The sequence below is a fragment of the Canis lupus genome, chromosome 27 (assembly GCF_011100685.1).
Source record: "Canis lupus familiaris isolate Mischka breed German Shepherd chromosome 27, alternate assembly UU_Cfam_GSD_1.0, whole genome shotgun sequence".
In the NCBI taxonomy this organism is placed as follows: Eukaryota; Metazoa; Chordata; class Mammalia; order Carnivora; family Canidae; genus Canis; species Canis lupus.
This window is the reverse complement of record NC_049248.1, coordinates 3,618,135-3,633,557: the sequence shown is the minus strand read 5'-3', so window position 1 is coordinate 3,633,557 and position 15,423 is coordinate 3,618,135. Positions and strand designations below refer to the sequence as shown.

Genomic DNA, 15,423 nt, shown 5'->3' with positions numbered 1-15,423 from the left:
GTAGTAGTGGCTTAAATTTAATGATCATTGTCATAACTAATTTGAAAAGTAAAAAAGGTAGGGCTCCAGCACGGCTCAGTCAGTTAAGCATTCAACTCTTGGTTTCGGCTCTGGTCATGATCTCAGTGGGATCAAGCCCCTTGTCAAGCTCCATGTTCAGTGGGAAGTCTGCTTGAGATTCTCTCTCTCCTTCTGCCCCCCTTCACCTTCTCTCTCTCTCTCTAAAATAAATTAAATCTTTAAAAAAAAAAACAAAAAAGGGGACACCTGGGTGGCTCAGTGGTTCAGCCCAGGGTGTGATCCTGGAATCCTGCAATCAAGTCCCACATCGGGCTCCCTGCATAGAGCTTGCTTCTCTCTCTGACTGTGTCTCTGCTTCTCTCTCTCTGTGTCTTTCATCAATAAATAAAATATTTTTTGAAAAAAGTAAAGGTTTTTATAGTATATTTCATTATTGCATATTTAAAAAGCTATAAAATATGATCTTCAAAGATAAGTATTACTTAAAATATAGTTTAGCTAAACACAGACAGTAAAGAATACAAGATTTCTGTCAAAACCAGGATATAATGGTTTACTGAAAACAGAAGGCTATTTTATTAGATAGCTACATATAAAGTATGATTAATACTTTAAAACACCTCTTTCTTAACTAAAGAAATATAAATTCTAATTTGGCTATACGACATGTTCTTTTGCTTCCAGTTACAAAACAAGGTATGTTGTGCTTCTGTCTAATGAAAAGCTAACATAACTTTTTTTTTTTTTTTTTTTTTTTTTTTTATGATAGTCACAGAGAGAGAGAGAGGCAGAGACATAGGCAGAGGGAGAAGCAGGCTCCATGCACCGGGAGCGCGATGTGGGACTTGATCCCGGGTCTCCAGGATCGCGCCCTGGGCCAAAGGCAGGCGCCAAACCGCTGTGCCACCCAGGGATCCCCGCTAACATAACTTTCAAGTTAAAATATTAGAAGTAGAGACACACACACACACACAAAAAGAAGTAGAGACACAAAAAGACTCACCGGCACACCATGCTCCATCAGTATATTAGGGTTCATGATGGTGACTAACTGATGCAGGAGATCAGGCTGGGATTCAAATAACTCAGGAGCCAGCTCCCTCATCACCTCCTCCAGTTGTTCTGCAGCATGAGATGGCACACCATACCATGTCTTTGGCTCCCCCCTAGCAAAAGAAATAACTGTTTAGCTAGGTGAGCATGGTATTAACGAGGCCAGGATCTCTCATTCAAAACCACTAAACTATAATTAATATTGCCTTGTTCCATGGTCACAGATTATACACCCCGAATTCTGGCAAACTAACTCTTAAATCTGTTCATAATAGGAGGTAAGGCAAAGGTATATAAATAGGTAAATATATACTTATCACTACTATTAGAAAAGCAATCCAAAGCACATAAACTCTTTAAGGTGAATCAATAAATAGTATCTTCAAATAGGAAAGACACTATACAAAAAATAAACATTGTTCCAAAAAATACTGACATACTACCTTGATTCCCAAGTCCACTAGACATTCCAATTATCCCCACAATGATCAAAGTTGAAGTCAACACTCTGTAGAAGACCTTCACATAACTTCATTAAGTTGAATTTTACTATCCAACAAACTAAAGCAAGGCTAGAAATTGTTGAAATATTGAAAAGAGTTCTATTTACAAATCTTTTTTTTTTTTTAAGATTTTATGTATTTATTCATGAGAGACACAGGGAGAGAGGCAGAGACACAGAGGGAGAACCAGACTCCATAGAGCACCCGACGTGGAACTTGATCCCAGGACTCCAGGATCACAGCCTGAGATGAAGGCAGATGTTCAACCACTGAACCACCCAGGCACCCCTGTCTCATTTACAAATTTTAAAGACCAAAAACTTGCCATCATTAATGCACTAGACTTTAGTGGACTAGAGTTCATTTATAATACTAAGTTGTACTCCTAGGAAATGGATTTAGTGAGTGATGCTATTTATAAAAAACTGAATCTCCTAATCCTAATACAATTCAGTGCTATCTCCAACAGAACTTATACTGCAATAATGAGAATGTTCTAGGTCTGTGCTGGACAATATACAGGGGCCCTAGTCAACTGTGACCATACAGCACTTGAATGTTTCCTATAACCGACAAAGTACATTTTTAATTTTATTTAATCTTGGGACACCTGGGTGGCTCAGTGGTTAGCATCTGCCTAAGGCAGTGGCTTGGCATGATCCCAGGGTCCGGGGATCGAGTCCCACATCGGGCTTTCTGCAGGGAGCCTGCTTCTCCCTCTACCTATGTCTCTGCATCTCTCTATGTGTCTCTCATGAATAAATAAAATCTTAAAAAAAAAAAACACACACACACTTTACTTTATCTTAACTAATTTAAATAGCCATATGTAGCTAAGAGTTATATTACATAGCACGGTGACAAAGCAGAGAAACAAAATCACTTTAGTTTTCCAGTACTATGCAGTGTGATTTGAGTAGTATCTTCCAAATGGAGAAAAATATCATTTAATTGACATTATAATAATGGACAAGGAACTGGGCAAGTGTGTGGGGAGACACGAATTCACCCAAACCGTTTAATGAACACACATATAACAGGCATTTTTAGGGAAAATGTTATTTTAAAAAAAATCATTTAATGATTTCCAAATAAGTATCATTTGGTTTAAAACTCTAGGCTCTGCTGCATGCACATACTTTAAAGGGAAGGGTATCTGAGATGTATATATACTTAGGACCTCTACATTTCTCAATATATTATCCTACTTTGGGTAGGAAATACTTTTAAATTCAGTACTTACTAATACATACCTAGCATTATTACACCTTTAAAAAGGTTACTTAGCATATAACAAAGATCATACGTACCAGTGTAAGTAGTTGATAGAATAACTCCAGTGATCTTCAATGTGCCAGCAGAAAGAAGAGAAACACATTCCTACATAGAGCCATGGCACCTTCATACCAGAGATGTCTACATTAATATGTGCAAGAACAGACTGCTCTAGGACAGGCATATTATTCAAATTCCAACCAGAAAGTGCATATTCCTATAAAGAAAAAAAAAAGATGTAAATAAATACAAGATCAGAAATGACAAGTGTCCAATACAAATGTCAAGGGAATCTTAAAAAAAAAAAAAAAGTAAAAATTATATATAATATTTACAATAATCTAGTCCATAGAATCTGTGCTCTTTGCTCCCTGCAACATGTAACTTTTATATCTATTTAATCCTATCTCCTGTCTAGGTGGTATTTAGATTTCCCTTTCCCTGAAATAACTATTTCAGATACCTCTGGTTTATTCTGAAGCATATGAGCAATTTTTTAAACCACTCCTCCCTGGCTCATTAGTAAAATAATGTGAGACTCATTTCAAGATTATATTTCATTTTACCCTCAGTAGCCTAACTTCTCAAAATGTTTGCCACATATTTATAGAATGGTGTCAGATACTATGAAACCAAAAAATAAGACACATAATCCTCCATTTACACCAACACCAAAGACTTAGATGATGCAGAAAGTCAACCATTATCACCCCCACTACAAACACATCCAGAAATATTAAATTCTAACAATAACAAAAACATTTGTTTCCAAGATGAATTCAAAAGAAAAAAGAATTTCAAGTTTCCAGAAACAAAGAAAGGAAGGGAAGCCAAAATCAAAAAGGAAACCTCTTGGGATCCCTGGGTGGCGCAGCGGTTTAGCGCCTGCCTTTGGCCCAGGGCGCAATCCTGGAGACCCGGGATCGAATCCCACGTCGGGCTCCTGGTGCATGGAGCCTGCTTCTCCCTCTGCCTGTGTCTCTGCCTCTCTCTCTCTCTGTGTGACTACCATAAATTAAAAAAAAAAAAAAAAAATTCTAGCTATCATACACAAAACAAAAAAACAAAAGAAAACAACTTCTTTAAAAAAAAAAAAAAAGGAAAGCTCTTGTCTGAGTTTTCTTTTTTTTTATTTTTTTTATTTTTTTTGTCTGAGTTTTCATTGAGGTTTCTGACCAGTTATAAAGACTGGACACCAAGTTTCAAAAACCTATCCCTGAAACCATGTAAGTAAAGCCCTCAAGTGCTTATCATCCTTGTGGAGAGCAGTTCTCAATGTGGGATCTAGGGAACCTAAGACTATTTCAGGGAATCTGCAAAGTCAAACTATTTTCATAATAATTGAAAGACATTATTTGCTTTTTTCGCTCTTGTTCTCACAGGAACATAGTGTGAGTTTTCCAGAGGATACATGATAATGTGACATCACAACAGATTGACAACAGAGTGAATGCAGAAATAGATAAGAGAATCCAACTGCCTTCTTTAGGAAGTTGTTAAATACTGAACCTGGATGCCAGGTACTAAGGGAAGGAGGGAAGTTCATCATTATATGTACTTTTATACATTTTAAACCTTGCTTAGGGAATCTCTGGGTGGCTCAGTGCTTTAACACCTGCCTTCAGCCCAGGGCATGATCCTGGAGATCCGGGATCAAGTCCCACATCAGGCTTCCTGCATAGAGCCTGCTTCTTCCTCTGCCTATGTCTCTGCCTCGGTCTCTCTCCTCTGTGTCCTTCATGAATAAATAAATAAAATTATTTAAAAAAATAAGATAAAACTTTGCATAATACAGAGTTGAAAAAATAAAACCTGCAAAGTAAGAGGTTTAACAGCCAATGACCAAGCTGAAGAGAGAATGTGTCAACGAGAACTCAGATTTGAGGGTATCTAGTATCCATAACGTAGCACAAAAGAATGAAAACTCTATGAATAGTTAAGAGTCACAAAGGATAGAATAAGAAAGTCTAGCACAAGCTTAAGTAGGAATTCCATTAAGAATTAAAAAAGACATGGGCAGCCCCTGTGGCGCAGCAGTTTAACGCCACCTGCAGCCTGGGGTGTGATCCTGGAGATCCAGGATCAAGTCCCACGTCGGGCTTCCCTGCATGGAGCCTGCTTCTCCCTCTGCCTGTGTCTCTGCCTCTCTCTCTCTCTCTATGAATAAATTTTTAAAAATTAAAAATAAAATCTTTGAAAAAAAAAAGAATTAGTAAAGACATATGATCCATACCTCAAAAGGCTTTTTTAAAAAGATTTTCAGTTGTTTTATTTTTTTTAAAGATTTTATCTATTTATTTGAGAGAAAGCGAGTGAGCACACAAGCAGAAGGGGCAAAGGGAAAAGCAGACACCCCACTGAATGCACAGAACCTGATCCAGGGCTCAATCCTAGGACCCTAAAATCGTGACCTGATCTGAAGTCAGACACAACCAAAAGGCTTTCAAGAAATACTACTCAACATATTTTTTAGTTGGTTGGTCAGTTGTCTGAAAACATAATGAATCTAGTTGAAGAAACAAGGCCTACATACAAAAGTTTCAAGACAAGACTGTATATATTAAGCTCCACATACAGATAAAAGAGTAATTTCTTGGGATCCCTGGGTGGCGCAGCAGTTTGGCGCCTGCCTTTGGCCCAGGGCACGATCCTGGAGACCCGGGATCGAATCCCACATTGGGCTCCCGGTGCATGGAGCCTGCTTCTCCCTCTGCCTGTGTCTCTGCCTCTCTCTCTGTGTGACTATCATAAATAAATAAAAATTTAAAAAAAAAGAGTAATTTGTTTAGTTCTTCAGAGAACAACAGTAATCAGCATAGGTTTGCATCATTAAGAAAACTTCATAGAAAAAGAAGAACCTGAGTACAGTTTGGAAAAACAGATAAGCTTTGGTAGTAAATGACAGAGAGAAAATATACTGTTCTGGATGGTGAAGAAGAAGAATGGAATAGTCACACTCAGAAATATAGGAAATAAGATTAGAAAAGAAGAACCTTGGACCTTTAATCTTAAGATTCAAACTAAGAAGCTTGGATTTTATCCTGTATTCGCAAGGGAAATAAAACAGAATTTGAAAAATGAAACAATATAAACATAGTATCTTTAGGATTTTTAAACCTTTGATTAAAAAAAATTTCAAACATAAACAAAAATAGAATTGCATAATAAATTCTCAAAGACCTTCCAACCCTAAAATTTAAAATTTTAAATTTTAAAATTCCCAAAGACCTTCCAACCCTAAAATTTTAAATAAAAGCAAAGCAGTAAGCAGAAAATGGTTAACATTAACAGGTTTAAGACTGCTATTCTTCAAAAAGCCTTCAAACATTCTATCAGCTGGTATCTGCAAATGTATATGATAAACAGTTCCCTACACTAATACAGAGTGATTCATGATGCCTAGACTGTATAACATGGTTAATGTACACTTGCATTCCTACCGGGAGTCTGGGATTTTAGTATGTGTTAAGCAGAGAGTGCCTATGTCATCAGCCTCCAATAAAAACCTTGAGCACTAAGCCTCTCATGAGCTTCCCTAGTAGGCAACACTTCATACATGTTGTCAATTTGATATTAGGATATCCTGTGTAACTCCACTGGGAGAGGAGGACCCTTGGAAGGTTCTACCTGGTTATCTCTGGACTTGGACCATACATCTTTCCCTTTGTTGATTTTTCTTTGCATTATTTCACTATAATAAATCACAGCCATGAGTCCTTCCCAAAAAATCATGGAACCTGGAGATCGTCTTAGGGACTCCCAACACAAGTAGTCATTAAGTAAGACTATGACAAGCATCCCAACATGATGTGATAGGACCTAGACAAGGATGGTAGCAGTGAGTATGAAAAAGAGGGCAAAAAAAAAAAAAAGAAAAAAAGAAAAAGAGGGCAATCCTACAAAAAATGAAAAATGAATTAAAGAATTTAGTCAAGGATTTATTATGGGAGCAACAACAAGAAGAAAAAAATGTTTCCAAGGTTTCAGGTTCTATGCCTATTTTTATTCCTCAGAAGCCTTGTTGGTAGAGCACACTATATTTATAAGACAGATTTTTTTTAAAGATTTCTTTTTATTTATGATAGAGAGAGAGAGAGAGAGAGAGAGAGAGAGAGGCAGAGACACAGGCAGAGGGAGAAGCAGGCTCCATGCCAGGAGCCCAACTTAGGACTCGATCCCGGGACTCCAGGATCACGCCCTGGGCCAAACGCAGGCGCAAAACCGCCGAGCCACCCAGGGATCCCCAAGACAGATTTTTTTTTATAAGACTGATATATTAACTTCAGAAGTACTTTCCTAGTAAACCATGATACCAGAGAAATATGCTAGCAGATATCTATCAAGAGCAACTCATACAGAAGTTCAACGTAAATATATAACTCCTGGTGAAAAACTAGTAGTTATATGCTATTCTAATATAGTAACTTTCAGAGAGGAGTAATGAACTGATAATAAATCTAAGAACTCCAATTGTTTTTTTTTGTTTTTTGTTTTTTTTAAGATTTGAGAGAGAGAGAGAGAGAAAACGCGCTTGGGGGGACGGGCAGAGAGAGAAAATTCTGAAGCACATGCCTCGCTGAGCAGAGAGCCCAACTTAGGACTCAGTCTCACTACCTGGAGATCATGACCTGAGCTGAAACCAAGAGTCAGCTGCTCAACTGAATGAGCCACCCATATGCCCCTAAAAAGTCCAAAGGTTTTATACACACAGTCTAATTAGTCCTTAAAATCCTTTTATTAAAAAAAAATCCTTTTATAATAAATTGGTTCTCTCATTCCATCTTTCAACACAAAATCAGGATCCTGAGAAAAACAGTACTGCTTAGAAAATAAATGGTAAATCAATGACCCAGTCTAGAAAAAAAAGTTGTACTACCTGTCTCTGCTTACTACCGTTGGTTAAAGCCCAGCATTTCTCCACATTCTTTCATAAGGTGAATACAGCAAAAGTAGAAATAGAGGGCAGCCCCGGTGGCTCAGCGGTTTAGTGCCGCCTTCAGCCCAGGGCGTGATCCTTGAGACCCAGGATCAAGTCCCACATCAGGCTCCCTGCATGGAGCCTGCTTCTCCCTCTGCCTGTGTCTCTAATAAATAAATAAAATCTTAAAAAAAAAAAAAGTAGAAATAGATAAATGAATATCCATTCAAAACTCAAACATGGAAAAGGATTAATATGTATATTACTAATCATTAGGTTTAACAGTCAGAATAATCAAAAATTCTATGATCGTCTCTAAGATTAGAAGATATAAATATACATTCAAAAACAACTTAAAAATTCAAAACAAACAAAATTCAGAAAAAGGCAAGAGCTATATATAATGAAGTAATTTATTATATTATTCAATATATATTATTATATATTATAATTTATTATATTACTCTTTCCAGTAATTTAAATTGCTTACCATTTGGCAACAGGAGGGTATAAAGAAACTCAGATTGAAAAAAAAAGAAAAAAAAAAAAAAAAAGAAACTCAGATTGATGCATCTCTTTATATTTATACAAACCACCCATATATAATTTATTGTTCTCCATCTATTGTAATCATTCTTTTTATCCCTTGGTAAAACCCAACGTGTATTCTCTAATCTATATTATCCTAACCTGATTATTGTAACCTGTACTCTACCTTCACGGAGGAAAAAAATCAATTAACAAGGCTAAAAGAATAGAAAAAAGTCAAAAGATACACCTTTTGATCATAAAAACAAAACAAAATGAAAACTTCACTCAACACATATTAACTGCTCAGATATAGGTTGGCATAATACACAATGAGATGGTACCATGAATAAACTGGGTAGGTAATTCTATAAGGAATTAGGATGGACTGGATAGGGCCTGAAGGGACTCAAAAACAGAAAACAAAAGGCAAATCAGGTACAAACCATGTAAGTGGTATATTCCATTTCTGTTCAAAAAGGAGTATGTAAGGGATGCCAGGATGGCTCAGCAGTTAAGCTCTGCTTTCAGCTTAGGACATGACTCTGGAGATCAGGGATCGAGTCCCACATCGGGGTCCCTAAGGGGCGCCTGCTTCTCCCTCTGCCTGTGTCTCTGCCTCTCTCTCTCCCTCTGTCTCTCATGAATAAATAAATAATTTTTTTTTTTTTTAAAAAAGGAGTATGTAAAAGGGACAGAGCTTGGGTGGTTCAGTTAAGTGACACTTGATTTCAGCTCAGTCACGATGTCAAGGTTGTGAGGTTGAGCCCCCTTTAGGCTCCATGCTTGGTGGGGTGTCTGAGATTCTCTCCCTCTCCCTCTGTTCCTCCTCCCAACACCATGCACTCTCTAAAATAAATAAGTCTTAAACAAAAAACAAGTCAATAAAAGGAAATATGTAATTTTGGATGTGTAATATATAAATGCTTATATAGACATATCTAGAAGGATGCACAAGAAGATAAAATAGGGTCTTCCTCTGTCACACTGAAGATTTGGGTAAGAGGGAGACTTTTAATTGCAAAGAATTTCCAGCAGTGGTAATATGAAGATGATGGGCAATTCCCCTCCACAGGAAACAAAGATAAATCTGGACAAAATTACCAAAACCACCATTTCAAGGCAGTAGAAATCAACTAAAGGAAAACAAAAATTGAGAAGCATTTACTGCTGAAAGACTAAAAGAAGCCTGAATAAAAACCTTTCCCTCTTTCTCTGTGTGTGACTATCATAAATAAATTAAAATTAAAAAAAAAAAAAAAAAAAAAAAACCTTTCCCAGATAGGCAAGGACTGAAAGAATTCATTGCTTAGCAGACCCACACTACAAATAAAAGCAGTCCTCCAGGCTGAAAGAAAATGAACTCAAAAGGTAACATGGATCCCCAAGAATTAAAGAAGAACATCAGAAATGATAAATTTGTAAGTAAATGTGTAAGTATATATGAATTTTTTCTTTTAATTTTTTTAAAAGGTGGCTTAAAGTAATAATTACTTTGCTTTGTTGCTGTATGTATACAACATGTAGATATAATGTATAAAAATACACAAAAAGACAGTAGAAAATGAAGAGACACTTTCTAAATTGCTATATTCACCAGAATCAACATGAAGTAGGCTGTACATTGTCAATAAAACCATTTTTAAAAAGATGCATACTATAATTCTTAGAACCATTAAATACTAAAAAGTATACAGCCAAACAAAAAAATCTGGAGAAAGTAAGATGGTATTATGAAAAATATCTGTTTAACACCCAAAAAAAGGCTACAAAAAAGAGAGGAACAGAACACACAAGACATGTAAGATCACAAAATGACAGACATAGATCAATCATAACAATAATTATATTACATAAATGGACTAAATACTCTAATCAAAAGGCATCCCTCAGACTAGATTTTAATAAAGCAAGATCCGATTATATATTGCCTATAAAAGACACACTTTAGATTCTAAGATACAAAGAGCTTCATAGGGGATCCCTGGGTGGCTCCGCAGTTCAGTGCCGTCTTTGACCCAGGGTGTGATCCTGGAGTCCCGGGGATTGAGTCCCACATCGGGCTCCCTGCATGGAGCCTGCTTCTCCCTCTGCCTGTGTCTCTGCCTCTCTCTCTCTCGGCTATATTTTTAGCTGTACATCCTATTACACTATGTAGCCGCCTTTTTTTTCTTTTTGTTTAACCATGTGTAACTCTTTTAATAGGAAATAAAACTCTGAATCACTGCCAATTATAGAGGGAAAGAAAAAGTGAAAAGGATCAAAATAATGAGAAAAAGAAATGAATGATTATCTTTTTTTTTTATGAATGATTATCTTAATTCAGCTCTGTACACAGGGGTCATCCCCAAAGTTACAGGATTTCATGTTACAGTTTAAACATACCTGAAAACCTATCTGCTCAGATATTGAAGGAAACTTAATTTGAGACCTATCAATGAAATGTAATTTTTTTAAATTCTTAAATCATCTTCTAGATTCTCAAACAGAAAGAGCTAGGTAAAATTCTCTTATCTGGAATCAAAGTTTTAAACTAATTAAATTGGTTTTATAATGCAAAGTTAAATTCTTAAAGGTACCTTGTATTGTTTTTAAAACAGCAGATCATTTATAACATCCAAATCCTACATATTTAATATTTTAAATGAATATAAACCCTCAAGATTATAGAGAAAGGTAGCTTCTACTGTGCAAAACGTAAATCAACTTGGGGTAAGTTTGAATTACTACTATCTGCTCTGCACCTCTTCTTCTGGCAGCATCTTTCTCCGACCATCCTTTACGGGAAATCCACTTCCAAAGTCTTTTGAGGAGATATCAGCTCCATACTCTACAATAACATCTTCTTCAATGCTGCTCACCAGCCGCCAGAATTCCTTTTCTACCAGTTCTGTAGGAACCATCTACACAGGGAAAACAAAGATTACAGATTACTAACTCACTATAACCATAACCTTCTAAAACATAATATGCAGGTAAAGTGAACATAAACTCATGATAAAGTGAAAAAAATCTTATTTTCCAGAACTGAAAAGACCAGGGTCCTAGGTTTTTTCACCGAGGATGGGAAAAGCTAAAGACAAATTAGATGGTCAGAAAAACATAATAAACTTTCACTGCCTTTTTCTGCAAGCTATTTCCCAGTTAAGAACTATAAAGATGACCCAGGACATCAAGGAGAAAAAAGAAAATGCAAAAATTAAGGCTGAATTTTAATAGCTTTGGCAAACTTTTTGGATAAGGATTTTAAAAAGCCCAAGATCCTCAAGGAAAAGAAGCAAACTTCATATCACAAATAACTAAACAGAAAGCAACTGTCACATACTTCATGCTTTTCTATAAAAGATTACTCACAGAAGCCTAATAAAAAATTCAAAGATCAAAGAAGATTTTTCAAAAACGAGTACACTGCCACATTAGCGAGTGAAAGAAACAGATGCCAGGCCCCTTACCTTTAGATTTAATATTCTATCATCTTTTTCATGCTGTTTCCCAAAAAATGATGAAAGCGAACCAAAAACTTTAGACTCAAATAAATCTTCATACCTCCCCAAATGGACCTAAAACATAGATACTCACATGAACTGGCATATTGAAATAATCAGACTTAAAATTATCTGCCATCTCTCCAAAGCTCTGAAGTGTATACTCTCGTACAGCTTGTTCAAATCCAAAGGCCTCTCGAGGTTTATTACATTCCTAAGAACAAGAAATACCCAAGGTTAACTCACTGAAAATGAACTGAACAAAATATTAAGGCTCACAGGCATTACCTTCTTTGATCATTTCTCTAAGTGAAGCAAATCCAATCAACCTTACACAGCAAAACAAGTGTTAATCACTTGCAATGTACAATCAGGAAATAATGTGCTAGAACCTCAGCTGCATTTTCAGAGCCTTCCAGTAGGAAGATGGTAACAAGACAGCTTCAGAACCTAAGACTGGCTTTTAAGCTCTGACACCAAGACAAACACCTGCAGAGCTACCAACATGCAATCAAGCCCAGGGATGCCTACGATTCTGAGTTTCTCAGTGGATGTAGCTAAGGACAAAATAAATGTTCATGGATGAAGGAAAGATAATGGATAGAGAGACACCAATGTATTCCAAGAATATTTAATTATAGGAATGGATGTTTCACACCATCAATCACCCTGACCAGTATCTTAACACAAACTAGCAGAGTAGAACTGCTTCTGAATCATCTAACCTTGAGAATAATAACTGAAACCTTTGAATACACCTAGATACAGTCCAGCCAACTCCTTCCCTTCCACGTTCTATCACAATATTTTGTTAAAAAAAGTAAACAGATTAGATATTTCGGGACACTAATCTTTCAGTAAGAATAATTCAGTATAATTGGGATACCTGGGTGGCTCAGTGCTTGAGCATCTGCCTTTGGCTCAGGGTGTGATCCAAGTCCCTTATCGGGCTCCCTGAGAGGAGCCTGCTTCTCCCTCTGCCTGTGTGTCTGCCTCTCTCTCTCAGTGTCTCTCATGAATAAATAAATAAAATCTTTAAAAATAAATAAATTTTTTAATTCAGTATAATTAACTAAAAACTTAAATAAGCAAACAGATATCATTAGTTTACCTGGTAATGTGAAAACTGGATGCATAAATCCTAAGTTCCAGACTTTCATGTCTGATTTTTACATTTTTATAATTTAAAAAAAAGAAACCTACAGTCCTCTTCATTTTTATTATTTTGCAGGAATAAGAATGTTCTGAACAAAATTATCATTCATCTACAACAATTAACAGAATTATCTAACCAACAGTCAGAAAACAAACTTTTGAAAGGTAAGCTGCCACAATACAATTATATTTTCATTCAATATTGCTCTTAAAGAAATCCTAGAGATTTTAAACACTGAAGAACAAAGTGAGGGCTTTTGAGAATGAGTTTACTCTGTGTGTGTATGTGTGCATCACTGCTGCTAATTAAAGACAAGATTTGTAAAAGTTAGGCTTGTACCTCAGCAACACACTTAGGACATCTCCAATCTCCTTTGGGCACATCAGGTAGTGGGGGAATTAAACAAAATGTATGATAGCTGTCATCACATCCATCGCACAAAAGCAATTTATCTTCATTATTTCCCCGACCACAAAACATACAAACATAGAGATCAACCTGTTAGAAAACAAACAAAATAAAATAAAAGTCTATTTTCTATAATAAGTAACTTAAATTTTTACCAGGAACTCCTTAATTGAAGCAAACAAAATAATGTATGCTAAAGAGTACACATAACTTAAATCCTGAATATTTTTTAAATAAATTTAAACTGCTTTTCATAAAACTTCCTCAATTTCCTCAATGCTTCTACAGGCAAGTTAATAAAAGTGTATCAAGTTATCAGAATAAAGACCACAAATCCAGGTTACTTGAAAGTCAACTTATATAAATAAAATATACCATGTCATCCTTCCTATACACAACACTCTTTGGAAGAGCATGAATACTGAACATGGTCTACAATACAGCTCAAGAATTTACAGATTCATATTCGTTCTCTCACAAGGTATTATGTGAGTATGACTTAGGGGAAGAATCAATGTAAACAGACAGAGCAAGGTTCACATTACATAAACAAGAGCTGCAATTTTAGATTTACCCTCTAGTCTTCTAACCAAATGAACTAAACGGCATACCAATATATAGCAAGATAAAAAGTGCAAAACTAAAAAAAAAATCCTTTCCCTCCTGACACATCTCAGAACACTTACAAAGTTAACAGAGAGAGTTCCTTTCCGTTGTCTCATTTGCATGTTAAATGCGTCTGACCTGTTGGTAACTTTTCGTCTTCGGGAGACCTCATCTTGAAATAAAAATAGTTATATAATAATAGTAAAAACTAATGTTGAGAGCCTACTATGGACCAGACACTATTTAAAATAATTTAAATTAAATCTCAAAACACTATGAGGTAGATATGCTATTATCCCCATTGAAGATAAAGAATCTAATTTATAGAGAAGTTAGGTAACTTGCCCAAAATCACACAGCCAGTCAGTGGCAGATTTGGGTATCTAATCCAGGCAATCACGCTCGAGAGCTTCACTACTAATTCTATACTGCTTGGATATAGTACTTATAAGTGACAAATTTGAGACTAGTTTTAAGATCACTGCCAGTCAATGCAGTAAGTACAAGTATGAAAAAGATAATTAAAGCACTTAATTCTTAAAAGGGTGATAAGAAATATAATGTATTTAGTAAGTCCTATCACACTGAATGTTTTTAGAGTGATGGGACACTATCATCTGACCCTCCAGAGTTCTCATCCACAATCTGAACTGTGACTTAATTTCTCTTATCACAAAATGGGTAATAATTAATACAACTTGTGATTATAGCATTTCATTAAATTCATATACATTAAAAACAATTCCAACACAATCATTGTTAAACTGAGTTTTAAAATTGACACATATGTAGAGAGAATAGTGGAACTTCATCTTTGCATTTGCAATTTTACTCATGAAAAGTTTCAAACATATTAAACTGAAAGTACAAGGCTTTCTTCAAGCAGTTTATTTAGAAGTAGCATAATATACCTAAGCAATTATGGAAAAATAACAAAACCAGAATTAGAATTTAAGTCATAAGCTCTCCACAGTACATTTTGGTATTAAATGTTGGAGAATCCTGTCTGTGAATTTAAAAGTTTAAGCTAAAAAAAAAAAAAAAAAAAAAAAAAAAAGTTTAAGCTTTGAAAATAAATAAATAAATAAATAAATAAATAAATAAATAAATAATGTATGTATGTATGTATGTATGTATGTTTAAGCTTTGGATCGCCAAGTGAGGATGGTTCATTTCACCATCCTCTCATAAACTAGCCTTTAGAAAACTATAAATTTCTGTGTCACATGTTAGACATGGAAAAGGAAAATTTCTCTCTTCCAAATATTATAAAAATTCAATAATTCAAAAATTCAATAATATGCTTCCTCAAACCTTAAATTTAAGATTATCTACCATAAAAGGTAATCTGCCTAGGAACCACATTGCAAGTTTACACTCATAAGAAAATCCCAAGGCCGACTGCAATTCAAATATTATTTGAATCTTATCAGAACCATATGGCTGTACCTTATTTCTTTTCATGACTGA

The 15,423-nt window shown here is 35.5% G+C and overlaps 1 protein-coding gene across 2 annotated transcripts in view; it reads right to left on the bottom strand.

Moving 5' to 3' along the window:
• KDM5A (lysine demethylase 5A) overlaps nucleotides 1-15,423 on the bottom strand; it is an 86,685-nt gene that overhangs the window by 50,270 nt on the left and 20,992 nt on the right. For both annotated transcript variants that reach the window (XM_038576396.1, XM_038576395.1), the window contains exons 7-12: nucleotides 14,034-14,125; nucleotides 13,279-13,437; nucleotides 11,878-11,997; nucleotides 11,043-11,201; nucleotides 2,888-3,069; nucleotides 1,025-1,187 (exon numbers count right to left, since the gene is read on the bottom strand). In XM_038576396.1, the coding sequence (XP_038432324.1) occupies nucleotides 1,025-1,187; nucleotides 2,888-3,069; nucleotides 11,043-11,201; nucleotides 11,878-11,997; nucleotides 13,279-13,437; nucleotides 14,034-14,125 (875 nt within the window). The remainder of the gene's footprint in view (nucleotides 1-1,024; nucleotides 1,188-2,887; nucleotides 3,070-11,042; nucleotides 11,202-11,877; nucleotides 11,998-13,278; nucleotides 13,438-14,033; nucleotides 14,126-15,423) is intronic.